The 26,262-nt window shown below is 52.5% G+C and overlaps 9 protein-coding genes across 9 annotated transcripts; 4 read left to right on the forward strand and 5 right to left on the reverse strand.

Moving 5' to 3' along the window:
* Positions 1 to 2,537: 2,537 nt before the first annotated feature.
* Positions 2,538 to 3,384, forward strand: XYL1_1 (NAD(P)H-dependent D-xylose reductase (XR); the record flags this gene model as incomplete). The annotated part of the gene is made up of 4 exons (XM_051441447.1): positions 2,538 to 2,685; positions 2,737 to 2,866; positions 2,925 to 3,032; positions 3,087 to 3,384. 4 exons carry the CDS (start codon positions 2,538 to 2,540, stop codon positions 3,382 to 3,384), a joined length of 684 nt encoding a protein of 227 aa, XP_051307618.1.
* A 970-nt stretch (positions 3,385 to 4,354) lies between these two features.
* Positions 4,355 to 5,571, forward strand: J4E86_000875 (uncharacterized protein; the record flags this gene model as incomplete). Its single annotated transcript, XM_051441448.1, has 3 exons — positions 4,355 to 5,025; positions 5,173 to 5,236; positions 5,287 to 5,571. The coding sequence occupies 3 exons, from the start codon at positions 4,355 to 4,357 to the stop codon at positions 5,569 to 5,571; spliced, it is 1,020 nt and encodes a 339-aa protein (XP_051307619.1).
* Positions 5,572 to 5,796: 225 nt separating this feature from the next.
* J4E86_000876 (uncharacterized protein) lies at positions 5,797 to 7,282 on the reverse strand (the record flags this gene model as incomplete). The annotated part of the gene is made up of 3 exons (XM_051441449.1): positions 5,797 to 6,663; positions 6,724 to 7,071; positions 7,130 to 7,282. 3 exons carry the CDS (start codon positions 7,280 to 7,282, stop codon positions 5,797 to 5,799), a joined length of 1,368 nt encoding a protein of 455 aa, XP_051307620.1.
* A 698-nt stretch (positions 7,283 to 7,980) lies between these two features.
* Positions 7,981 to 8,848, reverse strand: J4E86_000877 (uncharacterized protein; the record flags this gene model as incomplete). The annotated part of the gene is made up of 5 exons (XM_051441450.1): positions 7,981 to 8,014; positions 8,062 to 8,155; positions 8,208 to 8,405; positions 8,460 to 8,637; positions 8,702 to 8,848. The coding sequence occupies 5 exons, from the start codon at positions 8,846 to 8,848 to the stop codon at positions 7,981 to 7,983; spliced, it is 651 nt and encodes a 216-aa protein (XP_051307621.1).
* Positions 8,849 to 11,078: 2,230 nt separating this feature from the next.
* Positions 11,079 to 13,674, reverse strand: J4E86_000878 (uncharacterized protein; the record flags this gene model as incomplete). The annotated part of the gene is made up of 2 exons (XM_051441451.1): positions 11,079 to 13,409; positions 13,489 to 13,674. The coding sequence occupies 2 exons, from the start codon at positions 13,672 to 13,674 to the stop codon at positions 11,079 to 11,081; spliced, it is 2,517 nt and encodes an 838-aa protein (XP_051307622.1).
* A 1,442-nt stretch (positions 13,675 to 15,116) lies between these two features.
* On the reverse strand, positions 15,117 to 15,876 carry J4E86_000879 (uncharacterized protein; the record flags this gene model as incomplete). Its single annotated transcript, XM_051441452.1, has 4 exons — positions 15,117 to 15,247; positions 15,298 to 15,346; positions 15,401 to 15,720; positions 15,786 to 15,876. The coding sequence occupies 4 exons, from the start codon at positions 15,874 to 15,876 to the stop codon at positions 15,117 to 15,119; spliced, it is 591 nt and encodes a 196-aa protein (XP_051307623.1).
* Positions 15,877 to 17,195: 1,319 nt separating this feature from the next.
* J4E86_000880 (uncharacterized protein) lies at positions 17,196 to 18,698 on the forward strand (the record flags this gene model as incomplete). The annotated part of the gene is made up of 5 exons (XM_051441453.1): positions 17,196 to 17,262; positions 17,320 to 17,528; positions 17,591 to 17,753; positions 17,812 to 18,622; positions 18,674 to 18,698. The coding sequence occupies 5 exons, from the start codon at positions 17,196 to 17,198 to the stop codon at positions 18,696 to 18,698; spliced, it is 1,275 nt and encodes a 424-aa protein (XP_051307624.1).
* Positions 18,699 to 22,365: 3,667 nt separating this feature from the next.
* J4E86_000881 (uncharacterized protein) lies at positions 22,366 to 23,999 on the forward strand (the record flags this gene model as incomplete). The annotated part of the gene is made up of 2 exons (XM_051441454.1): positions 22,366 to 22,654; positions 22,711 to 23,999. The coding sequence occupies 2 exons, from the start codon at positions 22,366 to 22,368 to the stop codon at positions 23,997 to 23,999; spliced, it is 1,578 nt and encodes a 525-aa protein (XP_051307625.1).
* A 326-nt stretch (positions 24,000 to 24,325) lies between these two features.
* Positions 24,326 to 26,005, reverse strand: J4E86_000882 (uncharacterized protein; the record flags this gene model as incomplete). The annotated part of the gene is made up of 4 exons (XM_051441455.1): positions 24,326 to 24,372; positions 24,423 to 24,545; positions 24,602 to 25,075; positions 25,126 to 26,005. The coding sequence occupies 4 exons, from the start codon at positions 26,003 to 26,005 to the stop codon at positions 24,326 to 24,328; spliced, it is 1,524 nt and encodes a 507-aa protein (XP_051307626.1).
* Positions 26,006 to 26,262: the final 257 nt, after the last annotated feature.

The raw sequence follows: 26,262 nt of genomic DNA on the forward strand, positions 1-26,262 counted from the left end.
GAGGCCTTTTGCTTCTAGATATACCCGGTTATGAGCGCAATACCCCCAGTTTTCTTTTATTTCCTTTGTCAGATTGGCTGAACGACTGATGTCGGGCTCCGCCAGAGAGCTGGAGACGACGAATACCCCAGATTGCGTCACTTTGCACATGCCTCAACGCAAGCAAATTTGCGGTGGTTGACGTGACAGAACGAAGAAGATGAAATTGATCCAAGCAATTACATAGTAATTATTGAAAAAAACTGATATATCATACAATTGTATTTCTCTGCATGATTGTGATACTGACTTCTGCATATATCGCGACCCTGTTGACGCCGTAACTCCACATTTCGTGAGTTGGTGCCTCTTTTCCTTTATATCCCCTCATACCCCTTCAACCTCTCCTGGAGCGGCTTTTGTGCCCTTGATCAGACCTCTTTCCTCGGAGTCCACACCCAACCTGCTTCTTGACAGATCCTCAGATCTTCAAGCTTCTTCTCCAAATCCAACATGCAGTCCCTGCAGTGTCCCGAGAAAATGGTTATGGAATTGGTGGGGTTTTGACACGGTAGTCGATACCTGCTTCCGGGATCTGCGCCGCACATGGTGAACGGGTTGTCGTAGACTTGTGTCTTGTGCTCGCATGCGGTGTGGTGGTAGAAGTTGCGTCTGCACATTGTTGTTAGATTGTGGTTTTGGTGAAGATGTAGGCTTGGAATTGGAGATTTGACTGGGAGACTGGGGACTGAGGAGGTTGTTGGTGTTGTTAGTGATAGCGAAAGTCTGGTTAGTAGCAGAGGTTGGAGAATACACGCTATTCAGTCACAGTGAATTCGAGTTTGCTACGTCCTTGTCGTTGTCGAGGTGAAGTAAGAACTTTTCCAGTGCACCTCTGAGTACCCTGCAGGAAGTCATGGTGAAGCTAGATTTTGAGCTTTCCACGATCGCAAGACCTTGTAGGAGCCTAGTTGAAGAGTGACAGGTTACGGTATTATCGAAGGAGAGCAAAACATCAGCAACTGGGGGTGGACAGTTCGTTACTGTGGTCTCCTTGCAAAGCCTAGCTCACGTGATGTTTCACTCAATCCGAGCTCCATTGTACCAACCTGCACAGCGTGCCCCTTCATACTCGGCGGTTCAACCAAGCTTCCACGCATTCTCCTTTCACCCACCGGGACAAGACATCTTATACAGTACCAAGAGTCTGGGCAAGCAAGCCCGCTGTGCGGTGTCTAGACTGTAGAATCTGGGGTACAGACGGCTATGTAAACATTTACCGTACGTGATGGCGCACAATATGGCGGGTAAAACGTGATTGGCGCGTTAAGTTCCCCGGATCCCCAGAACTGGCTGCTATTCTCCGGGATACGGGGAAATGTCGTGTTGTGATCACCTCGCATTACGCAAGGGGCGCTGCGTACATGTGAAGAGGGAATTGCGGCTGCGGTGATGCAGACGTGGTGATGCGTCGTTTACGGATATGACAACCCCATGTGATGGCATGCAAGAACTCATTTAGACGTTCTTGGTAACAAGGGGAGTGGTTCGGAAAGCCTGCCGTATATATGAAGTCAGGAGATCGATCCATATTCGCAAGATCTCAAGGACCAGGGACGGTGGTCTTGCGCAGCCGGGCTGAGGGGTCGGAGAACTCATTACGATCTCGTAACTATGATTGCGGATTCGTGCTGCCGACATGTTCGCTGATTATGCTGGTCCAGAACATGAGCGCAGTGACGGTGAGAAGGAGACAAGCGGTATGCGGCTCAAGCAAGATGCAGGCAAACGTCTCTTGGCAGCGCGCTTGGACGCCCCACGAAAATATCGCAGTCCTTCATCTGTTGCTGTGACATCGCCAACACCTCACGAACTATGCCTGAAGTACTGCATAGCCTGCTAAGCTTCTTGGATATCGAGCAATCACCATACAATGTGTAAGAGATGCGCCTTTTGCCGCCACTTCTAGCCTTGGAAGCGCCACACGTGTCACGCGGCTTCACATAGATTACCACCTCACAACTCCACTGTTCGGTGTTCACGCCAAGACGTTCTTTAACCGCAGGAAGATTGTAAAGGCGGAGAGCTTGGCATATGCATGCCATAGAGCTTGGGAGCACACGTGGATGGGTGCTTGCCAGGACAGTCGTAGCGCCGCCATGACCCGAAGCCCACTCCACCACGGAGATATTGACATGTAGGTTAATGACCGCCCGGTCTTGTCCCGTAACCGTTTGTTTCAAGTTACAGACCAATCACACCGGAAGCTGCGCCGGCATTTCGCATGCCTTTCTTTCCAGAAGCCAAGCCCGGCATAGTGGTGTCTCTCCTATCGCAGCACTTGATCTACATCCTAGCTGCTAAGAGACGGACGGCCGTAGTGATGGCGAGAATGTTTGTCTTGGTCCCGCCAGCAGAACCGGTGCTACCCCATTGAACCACCAAGCCGCGGTGTGTAGTGGAGCAAAGGCATATAAAGCCATCTTGAGTCGCCTCGTAGATCACCACCACGATCAAACATCTCCTTCGCTTCCTACCACAAGCAACTCATATTCAAGATGGTCTCTTTCACCTCCCTCGTCACCGCTGCTATTGCGGCCACTGGCGTTTTCGCTGCTCCCGCCACTGATGTAGCTGCTCGTTCGCCTAGTGACCTTGTTGCCCGCCAGAGCACTCCCAACGCCGAGGGAACTCACAACGGCTGCTGTAAGTCGGATCATGAAGTAATATGTTGAGCATAGTTGATCATGTGTCTAGTCTACTCTTGGTGGACCGATGGTGGCTCCCGCGTCACCTACACCAACGGTGCTGGCGGAAGCTACAGCGTCAACTGGGGAAGCGGTGGCAACTTCGTCGGTGGAAAGGGATGGAACCCTGGATCTGCCCGGTATGTCGACTCAAACAGCTGCATGCTTGATGTGACACCTTTGCTGACCTTGTATTAGTACCATCACCTACTCGGGTACCTACAACCCCAATGGCAACTCCTACCTTGCCATCTACGGCTGGACTCGCAACCCGCTCGTCGAGTACTACGTCGTTGAGAACTTCGGGTGAGCAATGTCCCTGTACGGACTGCATGAGAGACATACACTAACATCACAAAGAACTTACGACCCATCTTCCCAAGCCTCGAACAAGGGTACACTGACCGCCGACGGCTCTTCCTACAAGATCGCTCAGTCGACCCGTACCAACCAGCCATCCATCGATGGAACTAGGACCTTTCAGCAGTACTGGTCTGTTCGCCAGAACAAGCGTTCGAGCGGATCCGTCAACATGAAGACTCACTTTGACGCCTGGGCCAGCAAGGGCATGACCCTTGGTAGCCACTACTACCAGATCGTCGCCACTGAGGGTTACTTCTCCACTGGCTCCGCGTCCATCACCGTCAACTGCCCGTAAGCTTTCCATCGTGGAAAGACTCAACTTCCTGAGGCGGTGACGCAGATGCTGTGATGGTGCAAGGGTGTGAAGATGCCAAACGTCGTTCACTTCGCTGGCGACTTCTTTACTGTAAATATTATCTTACGCTGGCTTGCTAGCACGAAAATGTCAAACTTTTGCCATTCCACATACCAATTCACGTCGCTGTCATTCACTGGTGCTAACCCCACGCGCACGACATACTAAAGCAATGGGCGAGACAGTACTGACTTTCTCGTATACATTTTCCGAATATTAGACTTAACAATGTGCGTCCGCCACTGCATACAATACTCATGCGGGGATACGCTGCTTTGCCCTACACACACTTTCACGTTATGTTCACGAGCCCAAAGTCCCCCCATACAACGTCAATGCAACAAGGTCGTTAACGATATTGATACTGAAAGTAAGGAACTGTGTCCAGACTGTTAGGCGCGGGGAACACGAACGTAAAAGCAAGGAAGACAGTAAAGGCAAGAAGTTGTGGGACGATCGTTGGCCTGGCGGCTCGAAATGGTCTGGCTACGCCGGCGATAGAGGAATAGATAGTTTTCGCGACGATGTACCGCAGTAGGTGAGAGACTAGATCTTAAGTCAAGCTATCAATACCAGGAATCGGTGATGATGTGATAGACATCGAAGAGCACATCATAGCCATGTTACCTTTTCCACTCACCTTTACTTCATCACCCGAGCTCTTGAAGGCTAGCAGGCGCGCTAAGAGCCCCGCCCACATCAGCGCTCATATACACCATCCTCCTAACACCGATCCAGTCTGACATTAGGTACTCTCAGATTCACGCTTCATACTCCAACTGGCGCTGCCGCTCCTCCTCAGTTATCCCAACACTCTTCCCAGAACCTACCCTGCTAGGTCTCTACCAGCGCTGGGTGGTTATACAGGGTAATATTCGTGATCCAACATCTTCCTCCAAGTCGTCTCGCAATGACAAACGCCCAGAACAATCCTCAAAAGCCTTCCAATTGCTACACTCTAGCAGAGCTTCATCAAGAGATCGCAAAAGACGAGGAATGGCGAACAAAGTTTTGCTATCTACCGACAGTTACCAAGGAAGGCCGCGGATTTTATTCTGATGCAGAGCTACTGATCGGGGTTTCTAAACACGATGAAGAAACCCGCGTGTACGCTGAATTGTACCTCGCAACGAGTGGCCTCTACAATTTGGTAGCCATCAAGCTCCCTAATGACAGTATAGGAACGCGCCAACAACAAAGAGGGGAAGCAGTACCGAAGCTGCAGCACATCAAGTTCCTTGAGCCTTTCGACCGGCTCAGTGACGTTGGTAGCCGCCACTGGTGCCAGGAACTACGTTTCTTGGTCTCGTACTATGGCCTTGAACAGCAAGCGATTGACCGCTGTGTCTTCAAGAAAGATGGTCTAGAAGCGTTGAAGCGGGCATGCATACACATCGCAGACGAGGCTATTTTATGGAATGAAAAGCCACTTCGGCCGCTTCTCATCATTCCAACAACTACTCATGACACGAAAACCACAACTCAGCTAAGCACCCAAGAAGACTATGACGATGAGGAGACATACTTCAAGCAAGAGGAGTCACCGATAGAGCTGGGGAAAGTGTTTGAGAACGACCAAGCGTGTGCTTTCAGTACTACGGTACATCGAGATGGCAATAACTCTGCAAGCCGATTTCCGAAGACAATGCACAGTCACCCTAACACAAATTCGCTACTCGGACGTGTACTAGCGGGGCCCACATCTGCACACAAACCTAAGAGGAAAAGGCTTCCGAAGAAACAGGCCACAAGCGAAGACGAAGAGCAGGAAGATGAAGACTCAGAATTGATGGTAAGTCGCGTGATTGGGAGCTGAAGACACCAAACTGACCTCAAATTTAGTTCAATCGCTCCAAGCGCATCGTACGAGACAGGGTACGACTTCAGATCGAGAGCCTGGAAAGAGAAGAAAATGGCGCCCAAGAGACATTGAGTGCGCAGATGATGTCCTTCAACGAAGCCCTGAAGTCAGTCTGTACTTACGAGAAGGCCTTGATGGATGCCAAGGCAAAGGCACAGGTCGAGCAGGCAGCAAAGACGGCTGCGGAGACAAAGTTGGAGAAGGTGCGCGGTGAATTGACCGAGAAGAGGGTGTTTGAAAAGGGCTTTGACTCTTTCCACACTTAGACTACCTCAAGTATGGGAAAAGCATGCGTTGTTTATTTGGGCTTCTGGATGAGATGGAGTTATGGTCCTGGCTCTGGTTCTGGTTCTGGTCATTGTTAATGCGGTTCACAACGGGCTGCGAGGATGTTAATCCATTGTGACCAAGAAGTCTCCACTCAACCAACTTATAGGTATTGAATACTACAGCCAACTAGAAGGATTATCTTCCATATGAACCAACCTACATTATGATTGCGCGGCGATATCAGTGTAGAGCGGCATCGTACCCGGAGTCAACCTCAGCGCTTCTTCGATAATTGACAAAGCGAGATCGATCTGCTCCTCCGTAACCGTGATCGGAGGCGCTATCCGGAACACTCCACCAAACGATGCCATCGTGGCTAGCTGAGCCCACAAGCCCATCTCTGCAATCTTTGTTGACACTGCGGCTCCTACTTCCGGGGCACCGACCTTTGTCTTTCTGTCGCCAACAATCTCCATTCCAGCCATCAGACCGCGACCACGAACGTCCCCAATGCAACCGTAGCGTGACTGCAATTGCCTGAGTCCTGCTTGGAGCTTGACACCGAGCCTCTTGGAACGAGCGCAGAGCTCGTCTCTCATGACGATCTCGAGAACCTTGTCGCCCACAGCAGCTGGAAGGGGATCGTTGATATGGGTAGTGTAGAACAAGAAACCGTTGTCTTTGGCATGCTGGGCGATGGGGTTCGAAGTTAAGACAGCACTGAGCGGTATGCCATTTCCAAGCGTCTTGCTGAGTGTCACGATATCCGGTACTACGCTTTCGTCCTCGGGGTGGTGTGTGAATGCGAACATATCGCCAGCTCTGCCAAGTGCTGTCTGTGCTTCATCAACAATGAGAAGCATGCCTCGAGCGGTACAGTGGTCCTTCAAGGCCTTCAGATATCCAGGGGGAAGCTCCAGCATACCGCCACTCGATAGGATCGGCTCAACGATAGCCGCTGCGAGTGAGCCGCAGGACTGTTTGTCTACAAGATCGAAACCGTAGTCCAACTCAGTCTTCCAATCATGCGTACCATCAGCGTGTCTGAAGATCGATCGATAGGAGTTTGGGGTCGGCAGTGCTAGGTTCTAATGTAGGTTTACAAGGTCAGTGCACGTCTCACATGCAGTTAAGGCAGATACGCTTACCCCAATCATGTTTGGACCGTAACCTGAACGTCCAGCGTGATACTGCGCACCGAGCGATCCGCCTGTCATGCCGTGCCATGAGGCAGCCAGACCAACAATCTCCCATTTGCCAGTGTAGAATTTGGCCAGCCGGATCGCGGCTTCGTTCGCTTCGCCGCCCGTACTGAGAAAGAAAGCTTTGTCGAGCCCAGCCGGCGCAACGCCAGTTAACCGTTTCGCAAGATTGATGACTGGGGGACTGATCATCCCACTGAAAAGATGATCGAGATGTTGCGCATGATCCGCGATCACTTTCACGACCTCAGGATGGCCATGCCCGATCAGAGTGCTCATCTGTCCAGAGGTAAACTAAATAAAACAATTAGCATTGTATACTTGGTACATTCCCGAGCTTGAAGCCACTAACGTCCATCATTCGGTGACCCGATGCTGTCTGCACGTTGATGCCATCGGTAGAGGTGATTATCTCAGGATGGAATGCGGTCCCGTATGTGAGCAGATTGTCGTCCGCATCGCGCTGCAATCGCGTAATGTCGGCGTCTGCGTATGGAAGAGGCATGATAGTGTCTATCTCGCTGCAGCTGTACTAGTCGATGGGAAAGATGATGTTTGGCGTTGCTTGTGTTCCCCATATTGCTGAATAGCTGGGGACTGGTTATATAGACAGTCTTGTATGCAGTCCCAGGCGCCATCCCACGGAACGATACGCACGAAGACGCATTGCTGTGTTTTCCGACGGAGACGCTGGAAGCATCAGAGCAGATACACGTGACCGCATCCCGTCGGAAAGAAGGTGCAGCCATGGAGGTGGCAGGGGATGATAGCGATAAGCATTGAGCTAACTACGGCTGGCGCTTGAGCCACGATTACGACGCGAAACCCGAGAACGCGACCGCGACCGCGCAACTTCGGGAAAACTGCAATGTGCACTTCTACAGCTCAACAGCCGCGCACGCTGCATCAATACACCGAACCCCAAACTCCATGATCTTCATACCACTCACATTCTCAGCCCGAGCTATAGTTACTCTCGACCCACCCACCATCAATGGACCATGACGCTTTTGTAACGTGCGCGGCCTCATCGCCCAGCAGGAAAGCAACCGATCCGGCTATCTCCCATGTTTCTGGAAGCTCACGGTTCAAGATACATGGAATGTTGTCTTTATTCAGATGGAATTCACCAGCAGCTGAGTTGAAAGGCCTAAGTATCGGAAGTCAGCGAATGTGTCACGACCAATCTGTACAGAACAGAACCTACTTCGTCATCATTTCTGTGTTGAAGCATCCGCTGCCTACAGTTAGCTCAAGTCGTCTTCAGACATCCAAGTCACTTACGGGCACAGCGCGTTGACCCTGATTCGCCTCGACGCCCCTTCAAAAGCTGCAACTTTCGTGAGACCAATGAGCGCGTGCTTGGCGGCGACGTATGCTTCAGGGTGGAGATGCAAAGTCAGCGTGTGTTTCGTATGCATTTGGAAAACCTCGGTATTTACCCGATGTGCCAGGCGTTCCGTAGTGGCTCGCGATGCTTCCAACATTGACGATTGAGCCACCGTCCTTGATGACCTTCATTTCTTCTTTCAAGCAATGGAAAGTACCAACAACGTTTACGTTGAGCAGCCTAGCGAAGTATTCTGGGTCGAGGTCGGTTATAGGGAAGATCTCGCGTTGCTCCACCGCTAGACGACTCGATCAGAAACACATACAGTATCCAGAAGGCTAATTGAGCTCACCAGCGACGTTTGCGGCTCCATCAAGCTTTCCGAATTTAGCTACAGTCTCCTCGATCCAAGACCGAACACTGTCTAAGTTGGCGATATCTACGACGCACGTCCAGTACCGGTCCTTGGCGTCTGGAAGCTCAGTGTCAATCTCTTTGGTGGCTTTGGACAGATTGTCAACCGACGTTGCCTACAGTTTAGTGTACAAAGTCAGCACACGTCTCGTATGTATCTGTTACATGAACATTACTCACACACATAGAGACTGTGGCACCTCGTATCAGCAAGTACTTGCTAACAGCAAGGCCCAGTCCACGGCTGGCGCCAGTAACAGCGATAACCCTACCCAAGAAAGGGAGGGTATTGACAGCATATGGGAGAGTCTTAGCGGTGCCGTTCATATCGATAAGCCAGGATATGAGAGATATCAGGTAACATCAGTGCGACAGCGATGTGCCGCTCATATATCTCACGGTTCAACAGCCATATGCAAACCCTCGTTCATGGCTGCGAGCCACGAGTCACCAGCACAACCACGCCGCATGTTCATATGCCGAACTCCTGACTAGGTTCCCACATGGGATACTACGACCCGTTTAGAGTCTCAGCACTAGAGATCCTTCAGTGGGGCGCGGAGTTGTGTGCCGCTCGTGGCTGCTCATTTGGGATGTCCCCGGAACTAGCGCGATCCATCTGGCATTGCCGCCGGGCGCCAGCTCCACAGACAATCAATCGCACGATCATATCGTCTAAACAAATGCTCCTCAAGATCCATTCGTTTGGTACTCGTCTGCTCCTCTCACATGCAATTCATGCAATTGTCGACGGTAGAACAATGTGCAGTCAAATTCCTTTCATCCATACCCGAGGGCAGATGATGTCGCAGACATTGCTGATAGAACGAGCGATGCCGGATATGAGATAAGATGATCTCACCAGCTTCATGGATGCGAGTTCGCCCTGCAGATACCTACCGGAAACGAACCATGCGAAATGCGGTTACCAGTACCTAGATTTGTTGACAGTGGTAACCAGTCCAGCGGTGCCATGCGATAATCAGGCGCAGGTAGGATTTGTGATTGGCTTGATCAGTTCGGAGGTTATAAGCATGCGCCTCTCGCCTCGACTGTCACCCTGCGTATCTCAACCTGCGCTCGCTTTCTAGTTTGGCGAGGATGAGTGCGACGTCAGTCTACATGGCGGTACCACCGCCTGGCCAAATCAGACATACAGTCAACCCTCCGAGCCTTCATAGAGAACTCGCCGCCGTTGGAGTCTCGACAACGATGATTGCTCTGGTAGCCGTGATCCTACAGCTCTTTACACGAGCGTATGTCACCAAACTGGGTGTCCGTCTCAACGATTGTGGGTCTCCCCAATGGTCTACGAATCTTGAAAAAAAGTGATTGTGCTAACTCTCGGTGTTCAGATATAGTAGCGTGTGCAATGGTTTGCAGCCTTGCGCTGCTGGGGTGCAATTTTCCGCGTATGTCCAATCGCCGTCACTCTCCTTTGCAAGGCTAATTGTAACGCAGACATGAAGTCCGGCTTAGGCTACCATATGTGGGAAGTCAAAACAGACGAGTACATGGTTCCTTTCCAAAAGGCAGGTATACTCGTTGCAACATTCCGGCTGCGACACTAACGAAACGCGCAGTGGACATTGGTCGGCACGACCCTATACGCTACCAGCATCGCATTCTCAAAACTTTCGATACTGCTGTTCTATCTACGCCTTTCGCCACAAGTATGGTTCCGCACACTGGTTTGGATCCTCGTAGCGGTGGTGGTGATTTACGCCACTGTATACGATCTCGTCAGTATCTTCGGCTGCAGGCCAATAGCTGCGACATGGGATCTCAGACTTGTACCTGGGGCTACATGCCTTGATCAGTTGACCAAGTACATGGCGCTCTCCGTCCTGAACATCATAATAGATGTCTTGACACTGATACTTCCGATACCCATAGTAGTAAGACTACAAATGCCGCGGAGACAAAAGATCACTGTATGCGCTATCTTCGCGACCGGTGGATTGTAAGTCAACCCAGTCATTAGGAAAATTTGTACTGACCGTACGCGTAGCGTCTGTGCCGTCGCGATTCGTCGAACGACACTGTTGAATCCTCTCATGGTCTCTGCCGATTATACGTGGGAGGCGGTTGAACAATTCCAGTGGTGTTTTGCCGAAGTCAATGCCGGCATAGTTTGCGCATGCGCTCCCGCTCTGAGGCCGTTCTTCGCGCGCTACCTCCCTAGCCTCTTGAGTTCCCGCTTCCGCAGCAACAACCGGGATGACGATGGCTGTAAGAGCAACGAATTAGCACCACCGGATTCACATAGCCGATACCACGTCAAGGAGGCATTTGAAATGCGACTGCGAGATGATGTATCTATAGAGACAGCAATGACTAAGCACAGTGGTGTTGATGATGAGGCACGGCTCTGGCAAGATGCTACAAATCCAGGCGGGAGAACTGTCACTACCTGTTCTGTTGTACACGCTCGTTGATAGAATGTTTGGTTCACAGCCATCTTCATACTTGGTAGCGGCTGGGCTACAAGGCCTAAAATGAAGTGTAAACTGCCAAGCAGGCATGGAAGGTGATCATTCGCTTGGTACCTCCATATCTACTTGATGAGGTTTCCTCTTTCGTCGTCATCAGTCTCCTCTTCACTGTCTGTTTCGTATTCGCTCTCCTCCTCCTCCGTTTCTTCCTCTTCTTCCGTTTCCTCTTCACTGCTGCTCTCCTCTTCTTCCTCGGCCAGCCAATCGTCCAGCGTCTTTTCTTTCTGTGGTACTTTACTTGCACCACCCATACTAGAATCTCCACCCATACCGTTCAGACTTCGTGGGCTCAACATGCTGTCTGGCGTCATCCTGCTACTACCACCTGCTGCAGCGTCTAATCTTTCCGCCGCTGACATGTTCTTCGCGGTCTCGTATGCCGATACGTATGTCGAAGAAGAGTTTGAGACGACCTCATCGCGTAGAGCTGGATCCGGTTCATCACCTTCTTTGACCCAACGGGGCAGGTCTTCGTAGCCTCGTAAACCACCTACACCGCCTTCGTCGCCGATGACGAGACTGGCGCTGCCGAGCACGTAGCCCTTTCTTGTTTCACTCGGGCTGGGTATATGTGGCACTGGTTTCGGTGCAAGAAGTAAGAGCGACGCGAGTTGTGTCGATGTTGGTGTCGCCAGAAGCGCTTTGTAGACGCGAGCGCGGTCGCGGAGATCGTACGAGGTGTCGTACCTCACGAGCAGGAGCACGTAGTTGTATAGGGCTTCAATAATGTGTGGCTTCTCCTCTTCAGGCTCCGCATTCTGTGGGGTGGACTCAAGATGCTCGTCCCTAAAGCCGCCTTGGTCTTCCTGGAAATCATCCATGATCGACGGACACGGTTTGGGCTCTTCGACTTTCGGCTCTGGAGGCGGGTTTGCAGTTAAATGATGCACATAGACCTTCGCTGCCAATAATACGATTTGGAGCTTTGCTGGTTCGGCCTCGTCCGCGAAGCCTTTGACAAGGATGCGTAAAACATCAGCGGCGATGTTGTTTTCTGGGTCGATCCCTGCAAACTCTCCGACCAGCCATATGATGCTTGCTCGTGCCTGGGGGCTCGTTGCTGCATCGAGATGTTTCGCTAACCGGACCACAGTTGTTCGGTGAGCATTCGGGTTTCGTTGGATCAGATGTCGGATGACTTCCAGCGATTCGGCTACCAGATGAGTATCGGCGGATCCTATGTGCTTTAGCAACAGCTTCAGACATCTTGCGGAGGTCTGTGGGCTTGTTGCAGGGCTCTGCGAGCAGCGGCCGATTGCGCGCACTGACTCTTTGACCAATGCTGGATCCAAGCTTCCAGAGTGGGAGAAATGGCTCAACTCAGCCAATATTAGGCTCTGTAGTCTCAGAGGTGCATGAGGGAATATCAGAGTAAGCAGTTCCAGTTTGAGCTGCCAGATATGTGGCGCGTCGGTTGATCGCACCAAGAAATGTGTGTAGTACTTGACGAATGGCTCCGGGTGCGTCAGGCAGACTTGCACGATATTGTACAGTGCGATGTGCTGAATGTCTCCCGCAGATCTCAAGAGGGATATCAGCGGGCCAATGGCCTGAGTCAGGTACTCTGGGGTACCGAGATACAAGTAGGTCCTTGCCACCGCTATCACTACAGCCGCGTTCCGAGACTGCAAAAGTGACTGACAGCCTTTCAGCAGCAGTTCGAGGTCCGGATCCAGCACAGCAATCTCTTCCATGTCCTGTTCTTGTTCCTTTTCCTCTTCTTCTGAATCGCTTTCTGAATCGTAGAAGCCTTTCGTCGACTGCGTAGGCTTGCTATTTGTCGTGACCCCAGCTGCCTTCTTGACCTTCCTCGTCCGGCGCGGGAAGCACTTCCTTGCATATATCATCATGAGCCGCAGTGTAGCCAGCTGACCCCACTCGTCCATATCGACTAGTTTTCGTACCAATGAGCGGTAGTGCGGATGTATAAGATCCAGACGCTCCGGACATAGCTCCAAGAAAGATGATACAGCTGCTCCCGTCACGAAGTACTGCTTGTCGCCCAGTAGTGTCGAAAGGTATTCAAGTAGCTGCGGCTCGGTGTTTGGATCCAGCCTGTAGCACTTTGGTATTGCCAGAGCTGCTGCCCTCCTGACATATGCTGACATGTCTCCAGAACCGCGCTTTATGCCCAAGCTCACAATCTGGCTAATGACAGGCACCCTTATGCTCGACATGACGCGTAGGGCGAGGGCGCGAAGCTGAGGATTCGTGTCTGTGAGCGACTTTTGTATCGTGTTGATGGAGAGGAGCGCGGTATCTGGTTCGTGTTCGGCATGTTGGAGGAGGTAGATGTAGACGAGCTTCTTGACCTGGAGCGAGGGCGATGCGACGTTCTTGATCACGTGGGAGAAGAAGGGCAGCGTTTGCGAAGGCGGCTGTCGGTAGGACATCTAGATGCGCTGTAGTCAGTTACTACACGTCCCACAGCGTCCAATGAGCTGGTCTCGAGACCGTGGCGGGGCTTCCTACAGTGACGACTCTTCGCAGTCCTTCGAGCACATCGCGCTCCGATCTGCTGTCAAGGAGCTTCTTGAGCTGGCCCGAGGGCAGTTCTTTTGTTGGCGCTCGGCGGACATTGCTGGCATCGCGGGCGGCTTCGAGAGTGAGGTCGCGAGCTGCAGAGAGAGACCAGTGAGCGAAGTTCGAGGGATGCATGACGGCGGCACCAAGCAATTACATGATCAAAAGGCGTGCGGCCCAAATCGGGGAGCAGAAACGGGCAGCATATCTGTATGAAAAATGTGAAAGGCGCCATACCTGTCTCCAGCAAGCTTGATATGCGACTGATGGACTCCATGACCGCGACGTGCGCCTGGGACAGCGCTTCGGTCCGGAGCGTGCGCGCTTCGTCTCTGCGCACAAACGGAAGGCCGACTATGCAGAGTCAGGCAAGGCAGGGAGCAGGTTCTGGGCCTGGTGATCGTGATTGAAAGTCGCGGCGTGCATGCCCTGGGTGTTCTGATGGATGGCCAACCGACGTAGTGGGGTGGCCCGGGGCGCGGGTATTGCCGCCGATTGGCACCTCCACGCCTGTCACGTCCAGCCCAAGCTGTGCTCCCCGAATGAGTATACCGATGACAGCCTGCACCGACACATGACAGCCGACAAACTTTCCACAAGCAGCCTTTCTGTCATGTCGCCAACGCCCGCGCCAACAGTGCTCTACCCGCTAACCCTCCCGGCCTTGCTTCGCTACCTTCTCACCACGCAGTCAGAGACATGTCCAACACTACTCATCATTTGCTCAAGTCGGGATAGCTTCCTCCAACATCTTGCAACATCACTGCACAATCGCGGTGAACATGACGCGGATGGTCTGGAGCACTTGGTTGCGCCAACCCTTCAAAACTTACTCACGACACGGCATGTCAAACTTACATTCTGCGCGTCTGTGCAGGCCTTGTTAGCCTACTTGACCGCATATGGTCGGGCTGGAACCAGTGTCGCTGCCGGTGCCGAGGAAGAGGAAAGAGTCGTCTTGGTGAATCCAATCGCTTTGCATGCCTCAACATCTTCTTTCTCAGCCCAAGGCCTGTCCAGATGCTTCTCGGCGGCGGCAGAAGTCGCGCTTAAGCCAGGTGTAACGCTCCATATCGCTGAGTGCGAGGGTAGGCGCGAGCGTCAGGAGGAGCCCGATAGTGACGACACAGACATGGAGAATGATGCCCAAGAGCCCTCCGCGGAAGCACGCATAACAGATCCATGGGAACAGGACATCTCCATCCTGAGCATCTCGGCTCGGAAAATCGGATCGGGAAGCGGCGACCGAGCGTGGGCAGGTCGTACGGTCAAGGCGAAGACGATAGCTGCCAGGTGGTTTCGCTTCTACAATATCGAGGAGCAACAAACATACGCAGACCAAGGATAAAAGACAACACATTGCAGTGACCAATTGTGAAACGTTTCTGCTGTTCAATTCGCCTTTGCGCCATCCAGCCGGACTTGTTGGGTCCATCTAGATGGTCGGCCGTCGCTTCGTTACTTCGTGGGAGCTTAAGCTGCCCTGGATATCCATCGCTTCCAATCGAAGGAAAATGACACCTTCCGCTACATCGCTGCATGAATGACCCCCTCAGCCAAACGCATGCGCACGCAAACTACCAATCCTTCTTGATGTCGAATGACCACTTGAACTGGAGATGGGTGTGGTTGTCATCGTCGACGAATTTGGAGACGGCGGTGTAGTGGCCACGGCCGAGCATACCGGAGGGGGCAGTTTCAGGTTCGACTAGAAGAGGCATTAGTGGGTTGTGGGAGATAACATGGGCGTGTACATACACTTCTTCTCGTAGTATGGCTTCTCCTCAGTGCTGGGACCGTATGAGCCCTGTCATGGCTGTTAGTGCTTGCTCATATGTTCCTCTATGGCAGATATGCTCACCATCATCTCCTGGAGCTTCTCGCTGACACCCATGCGTGAGACCTTCTGGAGGTACTTCAGACCAGACAGGATATCGTGTTGCACCTTGAACTGTGCCTTCATGCGGAACCGGGCACCTTCCTTGATGGAGAAGGGCTTTTTCTCAAGAGCCTCGACGGCACCGGGTGCGCGCAGGTCGATGACGATATCATCGCGGCCTTCGACTTCGAGAGCGAGAGAGAGGATAATGCATCGGCGGGGATCGTTGGGGTCGGAGATGTCCTTGCCTTGTCCAAGACCAAGGGACGCTTTCCACTTCTGGAGCGACTCGTCGTTCTGGTCTGTCGCCGCGCGTGTTAGCCATGTGTGCAGGCAACTAGCTCCCCGGACAAGTTGTGGAACCTACCCAGCTGCTGGTACTCGTCAATCGTCTTCTTCTCGCCAACCTTGAAGCCCTCGGTCTGCTCGGCGTGGAGGTCGTCTGCGTGGTCGGCCATGGCTGGTATCGGTGCGTACTGTGGAGGTGAGGGTGGGTGTTTAGGGCAAGGCAACAAAAGAAATGTTGTGGAGAAGTCAAAGGGTCAATTGTAGGAATGAGGGGCGCGGCCTCGTGTTGAGCCTCGCGGTTAGCGGGGCACATTCACCGCTCCAGCACGTCGGAGTGTCTGATTGGCTGCGTTCCTGGTGCTTGCGGGACCCTTCAGATATGCCGCAGCTGTCCAGACTCTTGCTGCAACACGACCATGTCCGCCATGGTCCTGTCCTCAGGCAGAGAAGATTCTTGACGTGTGAACTGTCTCATGGTCGAGCATGGACCAGACCCCTCTTGTTCTTTTTGGAACAGGCCACCGGTATCTGCAGGGTCGCGTCGCGAGCTTCTACCAGACTGACGACTTGTCGGTAAGCTCTCGAGCTTAAGCTTGAGCTTCGTGACGTGGTTAGCGCTATCGGTAGTAGCGTATGCAACCCGTCCCGGAGATATAATGCTAAAGGGATGGTACCAGGTGATGCCCAGGCAAGAACCGATGTGGAACAAAAATCGTCTTTGTAGCTGGTTTGCGATTTGAGCATACCGTCACTTTGGGCGCCTCAATTAGTTGTGAAGATGTATTGCCGCGCGCGACCAATGATCACGAATCCAATGGGCCATCCTAGCCACCGACATTCTCTCTAGACTGCATCAGTCGGGGCTGCATTGACCGAGTGGGAGCATTGCTCGCCGTGTTTGGGGGTGGAAGGGTGATGCCCAGGTGCTGTCCACAGCAACGCGTCACGAGAGAAGAGCGGAAACGCGTGACTTTGAGCGCTTTCCCCATTGAGCCCGTGGAAAGACAGGCGACGCTTCTTCGGGCCTGCTATGCCATGACAATATCGGCACGGCCAATCGGTAAGCACTACCAGCATTGCAAATACACTAGAAAGGGTTGCCGCGAAACTTTTGCGTTCGCGCAGCTGTCCGGGGTGGCTGGGGGTCTTCGTTCTGGGAGCGCTAGTGCACAGGGATAGCACCCATCGCTCCTTCCTGTCCGCCTCCGTCGCATCGCACCACCTTTCATCACGCCGATCGCGCGCTTTCACCACGCCCTCGCCCACGTCGCCATCCCGTCTCGATTCGACACTCAGCTGTCTTCACTCGTCGCGCGACTCGGTCCGGCAGTACATCGTTACTGACGATTGCGCGCGTCATACGTGGACGGAACCGTCAAATCTTCACGCAACCACCTTTGCGCTGCGCGCTCCATTCATCGCCAACACGCGTTATATCACTACGCGCGCATCAGGCCAAACTTCAAGACCTACCGGCAACACCTTCAATATGGTCTCCCACCGCAACCTGCCCGAGAGGAAGAATCCTCTTCTCGAGCCTACCGAATCCACAGCCAGTACGTATACGTTGCGCATCGCGTCATTGTGGTCAGTCATCTAACCATTGCGCGCAGTTGAGATTCTCATCGAGAGGCGCCGACTAGGACAGACAAACCTCGGCGTAAAGCCCGGCGTCAGCGGTCTCACCAATGCGACCAAGCCGGAGAACATGGGCACGTTTGATTACGCGCATCTGAGGGTTCCGCTGCCAAAGGACTTGACAGGATCCGGCATCTTCACTTTGAACAAGACCTCGGCTTTCCCCGAATCTTACTTTCTGATGGTACGCGTTATGAAAAAGAAGCCGCAAGATTTCGCTCAGGATGCGACTAACACGACAAACAGCGACGAAGCAGCGATGGCTACATTAGTGCGACAGGCATGTTCAAGGCTGCATTCCCATGGGCTTCGGTCGTAGAAGAGGATTTGGAGCGCAAGTACCAAAAGACATTCCCTTCTGCAGGCGCCGAAGAGGTTGCTGGAAGCGTATGGATTGCGCCTGAAGAGGGTGAGTAACTTACCTTCACCTGTTCTCGAAAGCTCGCGCTAACTAAAGGTCACTCTAGCTCTCGCGTTGTCCGATGAATACTCTATGCGCCATTGGATTGAGGCACTTCTAGACCCCGCGCCGATCGAAAAGGGCAACAAGGATAAATCAAACACGCATATCCAAATGCCCCCAAAGTTTGACGTCGCAAACGCCACACCCGTCACTCTCCCCGCACCCGGTCTTCGCACAACTCGCGCCCGCTCGGCTCGATCTGTATCACCTAGCCGAGGCGCAACCCCCAGCAGCCGAAAGTTTGCGACTCCACGAAAGTCGCGAGCTACAAGAAGCGCGATGAAGCCTGACCTTACCAAGGCCGATGAGGCTGTTACCCCGTCAAGCGCTCTGCAAGCAATCATTGCGAACGGTACCACACCTTCTGAGTCAGTCGCATCATCCGTCGATGGCGATGTGAAGGAGAAGGAGGCAGTGTCTGAGCCCAAGACCGAGCCAGACGTCAAGGAGGGCACAGTTCATATTGAAGTCGAGCAGACCGTGGAGACAAATGGCGACACTGAGAAGACCAGCACCAACGTCACCGTCGATGTCCCTCACAGCCATGCTGCGCTTCCCGAGCCAGAAGATCCTACCGCCATGATCGAGGAGGCCAAGCGCATGGTCGCAGAAGCACAACGGCTAGAAGGCGACTCGTCAGCCAATGTCACCAAGTCGACAAAGCGTGGCATTGAGGACGTTTTGGAGGCGGAAGATCTCGCTGCCGAGCGTATGAGCAAACTTGCAAAGGTTGCTTACACCACCGAGCAGAAGTTGACCAAGGAGAAGGTCACACGGAGAGCACTTGTTGGTATGGGTGTCATGGCAATCATAGGGTATGTCTCCACTTCACACATTCAAATCTGAGCACAGCTAACGATACAAAGCACCGCCTTCCAATACCTTGCATAGGCTCAGCACCATTTTCCTTGAACCATACGGTCTCGCGCATGTTTTGGGTATTTGGAGGCTCGCCCCCCGCGCTTGAGTTCCAACGTGCTTTACTTCATTTCGATTTGTTCGCAGATACCACCACCACCCAAATTTTCTCTCATCTTTTTTCACAGGCGTACGGGAGGAGGCTTGTACGCTATTGCACGAAAGGACAAACGGTGGCTGGCTCCCTTTTGGAAAGAAAAAGGAACTTTTCAGGGACTTGTTCTCAGAGGTGGGAGCGGCAACACATTCGTTCTTGTGTGAATGCGGAAACTGGGTTGTCCGGGTGGTCAACAGTAGAGTATTTTAATCTGATATCCCCCCCTATTTTCACTGTTGCCAATGTAAATATATCTGTGTGTCTATGAAGCTAGTCCTCACTTTGTTCCACTCGCATTAGCTAGTTCCCCCACTTTCTTGACCGCCTCTTCAAAGTCGTCGAATGCGTGGATGGGCAATTTAGCTTCTTCCAGTACCTTTTGCCCTTTCTCCTCGTTTGTTCCTCTTAGTCTGACAACCACCGGTTTCTCAACCCCAATCTCCTTAAATGCCATGATGATACCCTCGGCAATCATATCGCACAACGTCAGCCCTCCAAAGATATTTACAAACACAACAGAGACCCGGGGGTCGGACAGAATGAGTTTGAAGGACGTCTTGATCGTAGCAGATGTCGCTTTCCCGCCCGTGTCGAGGAAGTTAGCGGCCGAGGTAGAGTAAGGCGGCTGTGACAGCCGCAGAGAAAGCGTATCAATAGTATTGAGCGCCAGTCCAGCGCCATTCACCAAAGTACCAATCAGATTCCGCGGACCCTCTTCTGCTGTGGAAGACGGCGGCGTCTGTGTTCCCGCCTGAGTAGTCCCCGGCGGAAATTCAGGAGACCCCAGCGGTATGTACACGATACCTGCTTCTTCAGCCTCTCGATCTGTTGCTGAAATAGACTCTTGGTCGCGGAGGGCATGGAGATCAGCCTGTCTTTTGCCGGATTTGAAGGCTGCGTCGTCGAAGAACAAGTACGGTTCGTAAATGAGTATCTCGTCACTTTCGACAGATAGAGCGACTTTGACGTGGGCGTCGATGGCTTCTTTCTCTTTGTACAATGCCCACAGGTTGTTGATCAATTCGACGGTCTGGGCTTTGGCCATTGGTGGGGCGGCGTCCAGTTGCATGTGTGCGATTGCGGCTTGGATGACTTCTCTACTCGGACCTGAACGGTAGTCGAAGGGAAAACGGCGGACGCGTTGGTTCAGTTTGGAAGGGTTTGCGGTGGGCGACGCTATGATTGAGGGACTGCGTGCTGAGCGGTGTGGAGAAATGCCTAAATAATGTGTCGAAGGCGAGCCCTCTGGTGGTGTTGTCAGGTCGATTTTGTATGTCGCGAGAAGGTTCGTAGACTGGTCCTTGGTAAGATGGAGAGAGCGTCTTTGCTGAAGTGGGATCGATGGTCTGGTGGAAATCATAGGCCGCCGTGTGAAGCTTGAGGTGTGATACGAACGACGCTGTTGAGCTGATGATTGCTCCTGATCGATGTCAGTGTCCATTTCTTAAGTGTCCCGTCACTTTCAACATACAATCTTCCTCACATTGCGACCGGACTTGGCAAGAATGTCTTTCATCACACCGCCAAATTTGGCAGGGTGATCTACCATAGTCACACCGGCATTCTCCAGCGCTTTGTACTTTGAAGTTGCAGTACCTTCTCCTAGACCAACCCAAGCTCCCGCATGACCCATGACTTTGCCAGGCGGTGCTTCAAAGCCTCCGATGACAGCAGCGATAGGTTTCGGGTTCTTAACGCGTTTTCTGTAATCTTTGATCCAATCTGCTGCCTCCTCTTCCGTTGTACCACCTAATTCACCAACGATGATAATAGCCTCTGTATCCTCATCACCCTCGAAAACTTTCAACGCGTCAACGAAGTTGGTCCCAGCCACCACGTCACCCCCTACTGCGATACAAAGACTTTGTCCAACACCAGCTCTTGTCAGAGATCCAACGGTTTCGTATGAGAGAGTCCCAGATTTCGCCACAATGCCGATGTGTCCGGGAGAGAACGTGGGAAGTGGTTGAAATCCAATCCTGCATCTTCCAATGGCTGAGATTATTCCTGGTGCGTTGGCACCCACAAGCCGCGACTTGGACTGCGACTGTAGCATGGAATGTATTCTCATCATATCATGTAACGGAATATGCTCCGCGACTGCAACGATGAGCGGCACCTCGGCTTCGATCGCCTCTTCAATCGCAGCAGTCGCTTGATGTGCTGCCACGTAGATTCCCGTTGCATCAGGTTTCAACTGTTCCATTGCAGCCCTGACAGATGGTAGGACAGGTAACCCAAGATGCTCGCCGGAGCCATTCGGCTTTACGCCGCCGACAACATTGGTTCCCCATGCTATCGACTCTTTTGCATTTGCAGTAGCTTGCTTGCCGGTGAATCCTTGGAATATAACGCGAGTGTGTGATCCGATCTTGAGATTCTGAATGGTGTCATCGTAGTTGCTGTATCGTGAAGAGGCCGAAAAAGTAGCACAGGGTATCCGTTGGCCAGGTTTTCGCGCCGTCCGAACGTTGCGCAACACTCGCGCTTGCTGTGATAGCATACTGGATGGGAAGTGTCGGAGCTGTCAATTGAACGTCATAGATCCCAGTACTTCCAGGGAAAGAACCGTCGTAATAACCGCGATCCAAGCCCCAGTCGCGGACTAGAGAAAGAAAGTGATGATGAAGAACAACCCTACCGTCTGCACAATTCGAGTGTCTGGTTGGGACAGATGATACTTTGATGAGCTCAGAGGTGACGGGAACAACCGACGTGCATTGCGGCTACATGCAAGTAGCCGACTGGACCCCTCATGCGTCCGGACCTCGGAGAAGGTCGGAATCCATCTAGAGTTTTTGATATGGACTATAGACATCTCATATCATGGTGTTTTCTTACAATTCCCAACCGATGGTCGACAGACATCGGCCAGAGCTGACGCGCTTCAGCTAGTTTGGATGATGAGCAGTCGTAGTACCTCGGCATGATCTAGACAAGGAGAAGTACCATGCCACGAGTCAACCAACGGATAAAACAGTCATTGAATGACACTGTATCATCTGTCAACATCATTTACTTCTTGTGTTCATATCCGAATTTCATGTGCGACTATGCGCAGACCTCGGCATGTTCTGGTGTCGCGCCCAGCCAGAAGGTGCCTTGCATGCTTACCCCAGATCCGCGGAAGTGGGTCGCGTGACGTTGTTGGCGTCGGCTCGCGTGGCATTTTACACATCACCCGCCATGTCAAACAAGACAATTGACCGCCCGCGCGACCCCGTCCACCGCCTCCTACTCGTCCACGCACTCCGCTAGTCCTGGCACGCGACTTACCGTCATCATCGTGATCGAGAATCATGGCCGATGAAAGGGATGACCGCCGAAGCGCAGAGCATGGACACCTCGGGGCTTGGGGGCCATGGGCGGCTCTTGTGTCTCTTTGATCGACTACTAACACCTAGACTCCACGAGATCTCTTTCCTGCTTCCTCACTTTGTTTTCTGCTCCACTGTGCGCTAGAAATGAACTGCTAACTACACTACACTTCTTCCAGTGTCCTAGTCCATCGGCCCTACCCAGCCAATCCGACAGTCAGCTGCCATGCTTCCTCGCGTAGTCCTCCTTGCAGGCTTCCTCCACCACGCCTATGCCTTCTCAATACCGCATCTCCCTCCGCTGAGTACTTTCGTTGGCGCCAGTCGAACACAAACACAGCAACAACCACTGCAAGGCACATTCGATGCGTGGATCGAGAAGGAAGAGCGCATAGCTCTGGACAAACTCCTGGCAAATGTCGCACCCGGAGGCAGTAATACACAAGGCAAAGGCGTAGCGGATGGCACGGTCATTGCGAGTCCGAGTCGGGACGAGCCAGACTACTGGTTCCAATGTGAGTGGCACCAACCTATACCTACCACTGAGCGTCTACTAATACACTTCGAACAGGGGTTCGCGATGCTGCGATCACTATGAACACCCTCGTAGATGTCTACGCCGACGAACCATCTTCTTCTCGCGGTTCCGCACTCTCTACCATCCTCGACGCGTATACCTCCCTCTCGAGCGATATCCAGCATACCTCAAACCCTTCCGGTACCTTTGACGATCTCTCTGGGCTTGGTGAACCTAAGTTCCACGTAGACGGAACACCGTTTACTGGTTCATGGGGACGCCCTCAGCGTGATGGCCCAGCCCTGCGTGCGCTGACGCTCATGCACTATCTACGAGAATACAATGCTTCACACCCTCTGCTTTGGAGCTCGGAGTCAGCTGAGGATTTCTTCCAGCCATACTACGCTGTCGAGATGCCTCCACGCAGTGTCATCAAGGCCGACCTGGAGTACGTCAGCCATTTCTGGAATCAGTCGAGCTTCGATCTCTGGGAGGAAGTTGAGGGTCTGCACTTTTTCAACTTGATGGTCAGCGCAAGAAGTTTGAGCGAAGGTGCCGACCTTGCAAGGACATTCGGAGACATGGGTGCGGCGGCCTGGTACGAGGAGCAAGCTGGGTACATCGAGGCTTTCCTCGGCAAGTTCTGGGATGCACAGAAAGGCCATCTTGTTGAGACACTGTCCAGCCAGCGCAGCGGACTGGACTGTGGGTTGCTACTTGGCTCGCTCCACGCTCTACCCGCAGGCGATTCCGAAAGTGACGTTGCATATCCACCATGGTCTGATGAGATGCTTATGTCGCTTCTGGCTTTGACTCGCGACCAACGCGATCGTTTCCCAATCAATAGCCGCCCGTCCGACGAGGACAAGAATGACGACGTTGACGAAGAGTCGTTCGAAGGAACTGGTCTCGGTCGTTACCCCGAGGACGTTTACGACGGATACGGCACCTCTAACCGTGGTGGCAATCCCTGGTTCTTGTGCACTTCGTCAGCCGCTGAGGTCCTCTACCGCACTGCAGCACACATTTCGGTCGCCGGCAACCTAACCATCTCTAACACCGGTCTACCATTCTTCGAAGCTCTCCTCGCAACTTCTTCCCTCTTCGTCGATGTTGGTACCTACGGTGACTCCGACGCGCTTTTCCATTCCGTCATTGAGCGCCTGCACACCACTGCCGACCAATTCCTCGAGGTCATCAAGACGCACGTCGATGCTGAGGGAAGCATGAGCGAGCAATTCGACCGCGTGACGGGCTACATGAGGGGAGCCAACGATCTGACCTGGAGCTATGGAGCATTCTTACAGGCGGTCCGAGCGAGGAAGGTGTCCATGAACCTATGACAGACGCTGCAGTTGAGGTGGCACGTTTACAGAGAAGTACATGATGAGTTATGAATTACGAATACTACACGACACACGAGCAGCGTGGAGTTGGTCCGGCTAGCACTATGATTATCAAGACCTGATACCCTCGTTATACCGCAATACTATCTTTATACATTTGTCATGCTGCAACACTAAAATCGAGAGATGAGAACGAAGTGCAAATCGGAAAACGAAGCGAACATGAGTATGAGTATTATTATATATGCATTATGATATGTGATGACAACTGCGAACTAATGTTTAAGATGCCGTAGTTCGGACACGACAAAAGCTCTCCCATCTTAGTCCAGAGGCCAATATTCATGGATGTTGTGTTGTGTTTTCCATCCTGTTCAAAGTCAGTATGTGTAACAGCCCCGGTGTGCAGAAGAGGCTTACTCATAAACCAGCAGCAGAAGGGGAAGAACAGCGTGTTGACTGCTCCCCACGCAAGCAGAATACCGAAGTCCAGTCCTATCCTGGAATGCAAATCGAACAGTATCGACCGACTGCCTTCGACAACTACGCATGTAACGTTAGTATGTATTCACCGAGGTGCGGAGTCGAAAATGACTTACTTGAATGAAGCGGCCAAGCGTATCCCCACCTGTAGAACCCAGGCGCGATCTCGATATCATAAAACGCAGTGGAAACGTTGCTAATGACCCAGAAGATCAAGAACAGTCCCATCCACGGCATGCCTACTATCATGGCCACGTTCTCACAGGCCAGTCCCAGCGCGATCATGCCACAGAAATTCAGCATCCAATACACGACGAACGTGCCACTTCCATATGCCACCGGATTGCCTTCCATCATATTCGTGACTTGCGTTTCACTGGTGATGGAGTTGGTATGCCAGAAGTTGATTTGGAAAGCCATGGACACGAAGGAGTAGGCGAGGGAGAGCATGAAGTAGGCGCATATCGTAGCACACCATCGCCAGACAATGAGTTGCTTAAACTTGAGAGGCGGGTGGTTTTCGGGCTTGAGGTATTGCATGTGGATGGGCATGTAGAAGGAGAAACTGAAGAAGGATATGATGATGAGATCTGCGAATGTTGTTAGTCACGGCCAAGGTGGGAGTTGTAAGGCGTCTTACAGATGAGTCCGATAGACACAGCGGGAATGCCAGTGTATGGATAGAAAGGCCGCAGGTTGAACTCGGAGAAGCCAATCGCCGGATTGATGGCCTGGGGTACGTTCTGAATGTTTGATAGTACTGCCGGGTCGCTCGCCCTCTGCATAGCCATCTGTGCCCACTGCTGTCCGACCATACTCTGAGCCTGCGTCATAAATTGGCTGATGATGGGGAACATGAAATCAAACCAGTTAGTGTCGTCTCTTGCATCCTGGTAGATCAATTGGCATGCTCCCAGAGGATCGTAACTCGTATTTCCGTTGGCAATAGCAGAGTGCAACAGCGCGCTCGCGTTGGGGTTGATGACAATAGCAGCCCAGGCATCCCAGTTATAGACAGCTTGTCGGACTTCTAACGGATCGTTGTTGAAATCTGAACCAGGCCTGATCCCCCATCCCAGTGTCGGCTGACCGCTGCTCAACTGCTGTTGTACTAATTGCGTGATGGTCGGTCCAACGAATGGCGCGTTTCCCGTGTTGTCATAAGGCGCCGCTCCATCCATGTCCACGACATACACCAGCAAATGGCTCAGCCTGTTTTCGACCTTGAAGAACACGGCCCAGTACAGCGATAGTACACAGAGAATAAATGCCATGAGGAAAGCCGTCGTGATGATCCATTTTACGAATGCGCGGTTGCGTACTTGTCGCAGGTCGGGATGCCAGAACCCCACAGGTTGCATCTCAGACTGTTCCTGTTTCCCGTTGCCATTCTCCGCTTCCTTGGGCGCCGTCTTCCCGCGATTCGTTTCTGGGTGTCCATTCGTGCCTTCTTCTGCGTTGATTTGGGCTGGAGGGCGAAAAGCGCGTGGTAAGCGGATGCGATTGATTAATTGCGACATGGCGAGTTGGGAAGGACCGACACAGCACTAGCGCTGTCGAGTGAGTTTACCGTCCACAAGTCGTCCTTGGAAAAGCTTGCTATCCTTGGGAAATCCATGGCGGCCGATTGCTTTTATTTGTTGTTGCGATTCTTTTCGTTAGGGGCTTTTGCTCGATGGAAGGGACATCTATGACGTATTAGCGAGTTTTAGATCGAAGCGTTGTGGTGACGTTCGCAGCCGCGAGATCCTAGCTCCTCCCTTTAGCTCCGCGGTAG

Source organism: Alternaria arbusti (genome assembly GCF_024043155.1).
Source record: "Alternaria arbusti strain BMP 1465 chromosome Unknown scaffold_1, whole genome shotgun sequence".
Taxonomy (NCBI): Eukaryota; Fungi; Ascomycota; class Dothideomycetes; order Pleosporales; family Pleosporaceae; genus Alternaria; species Alternaria arbusti.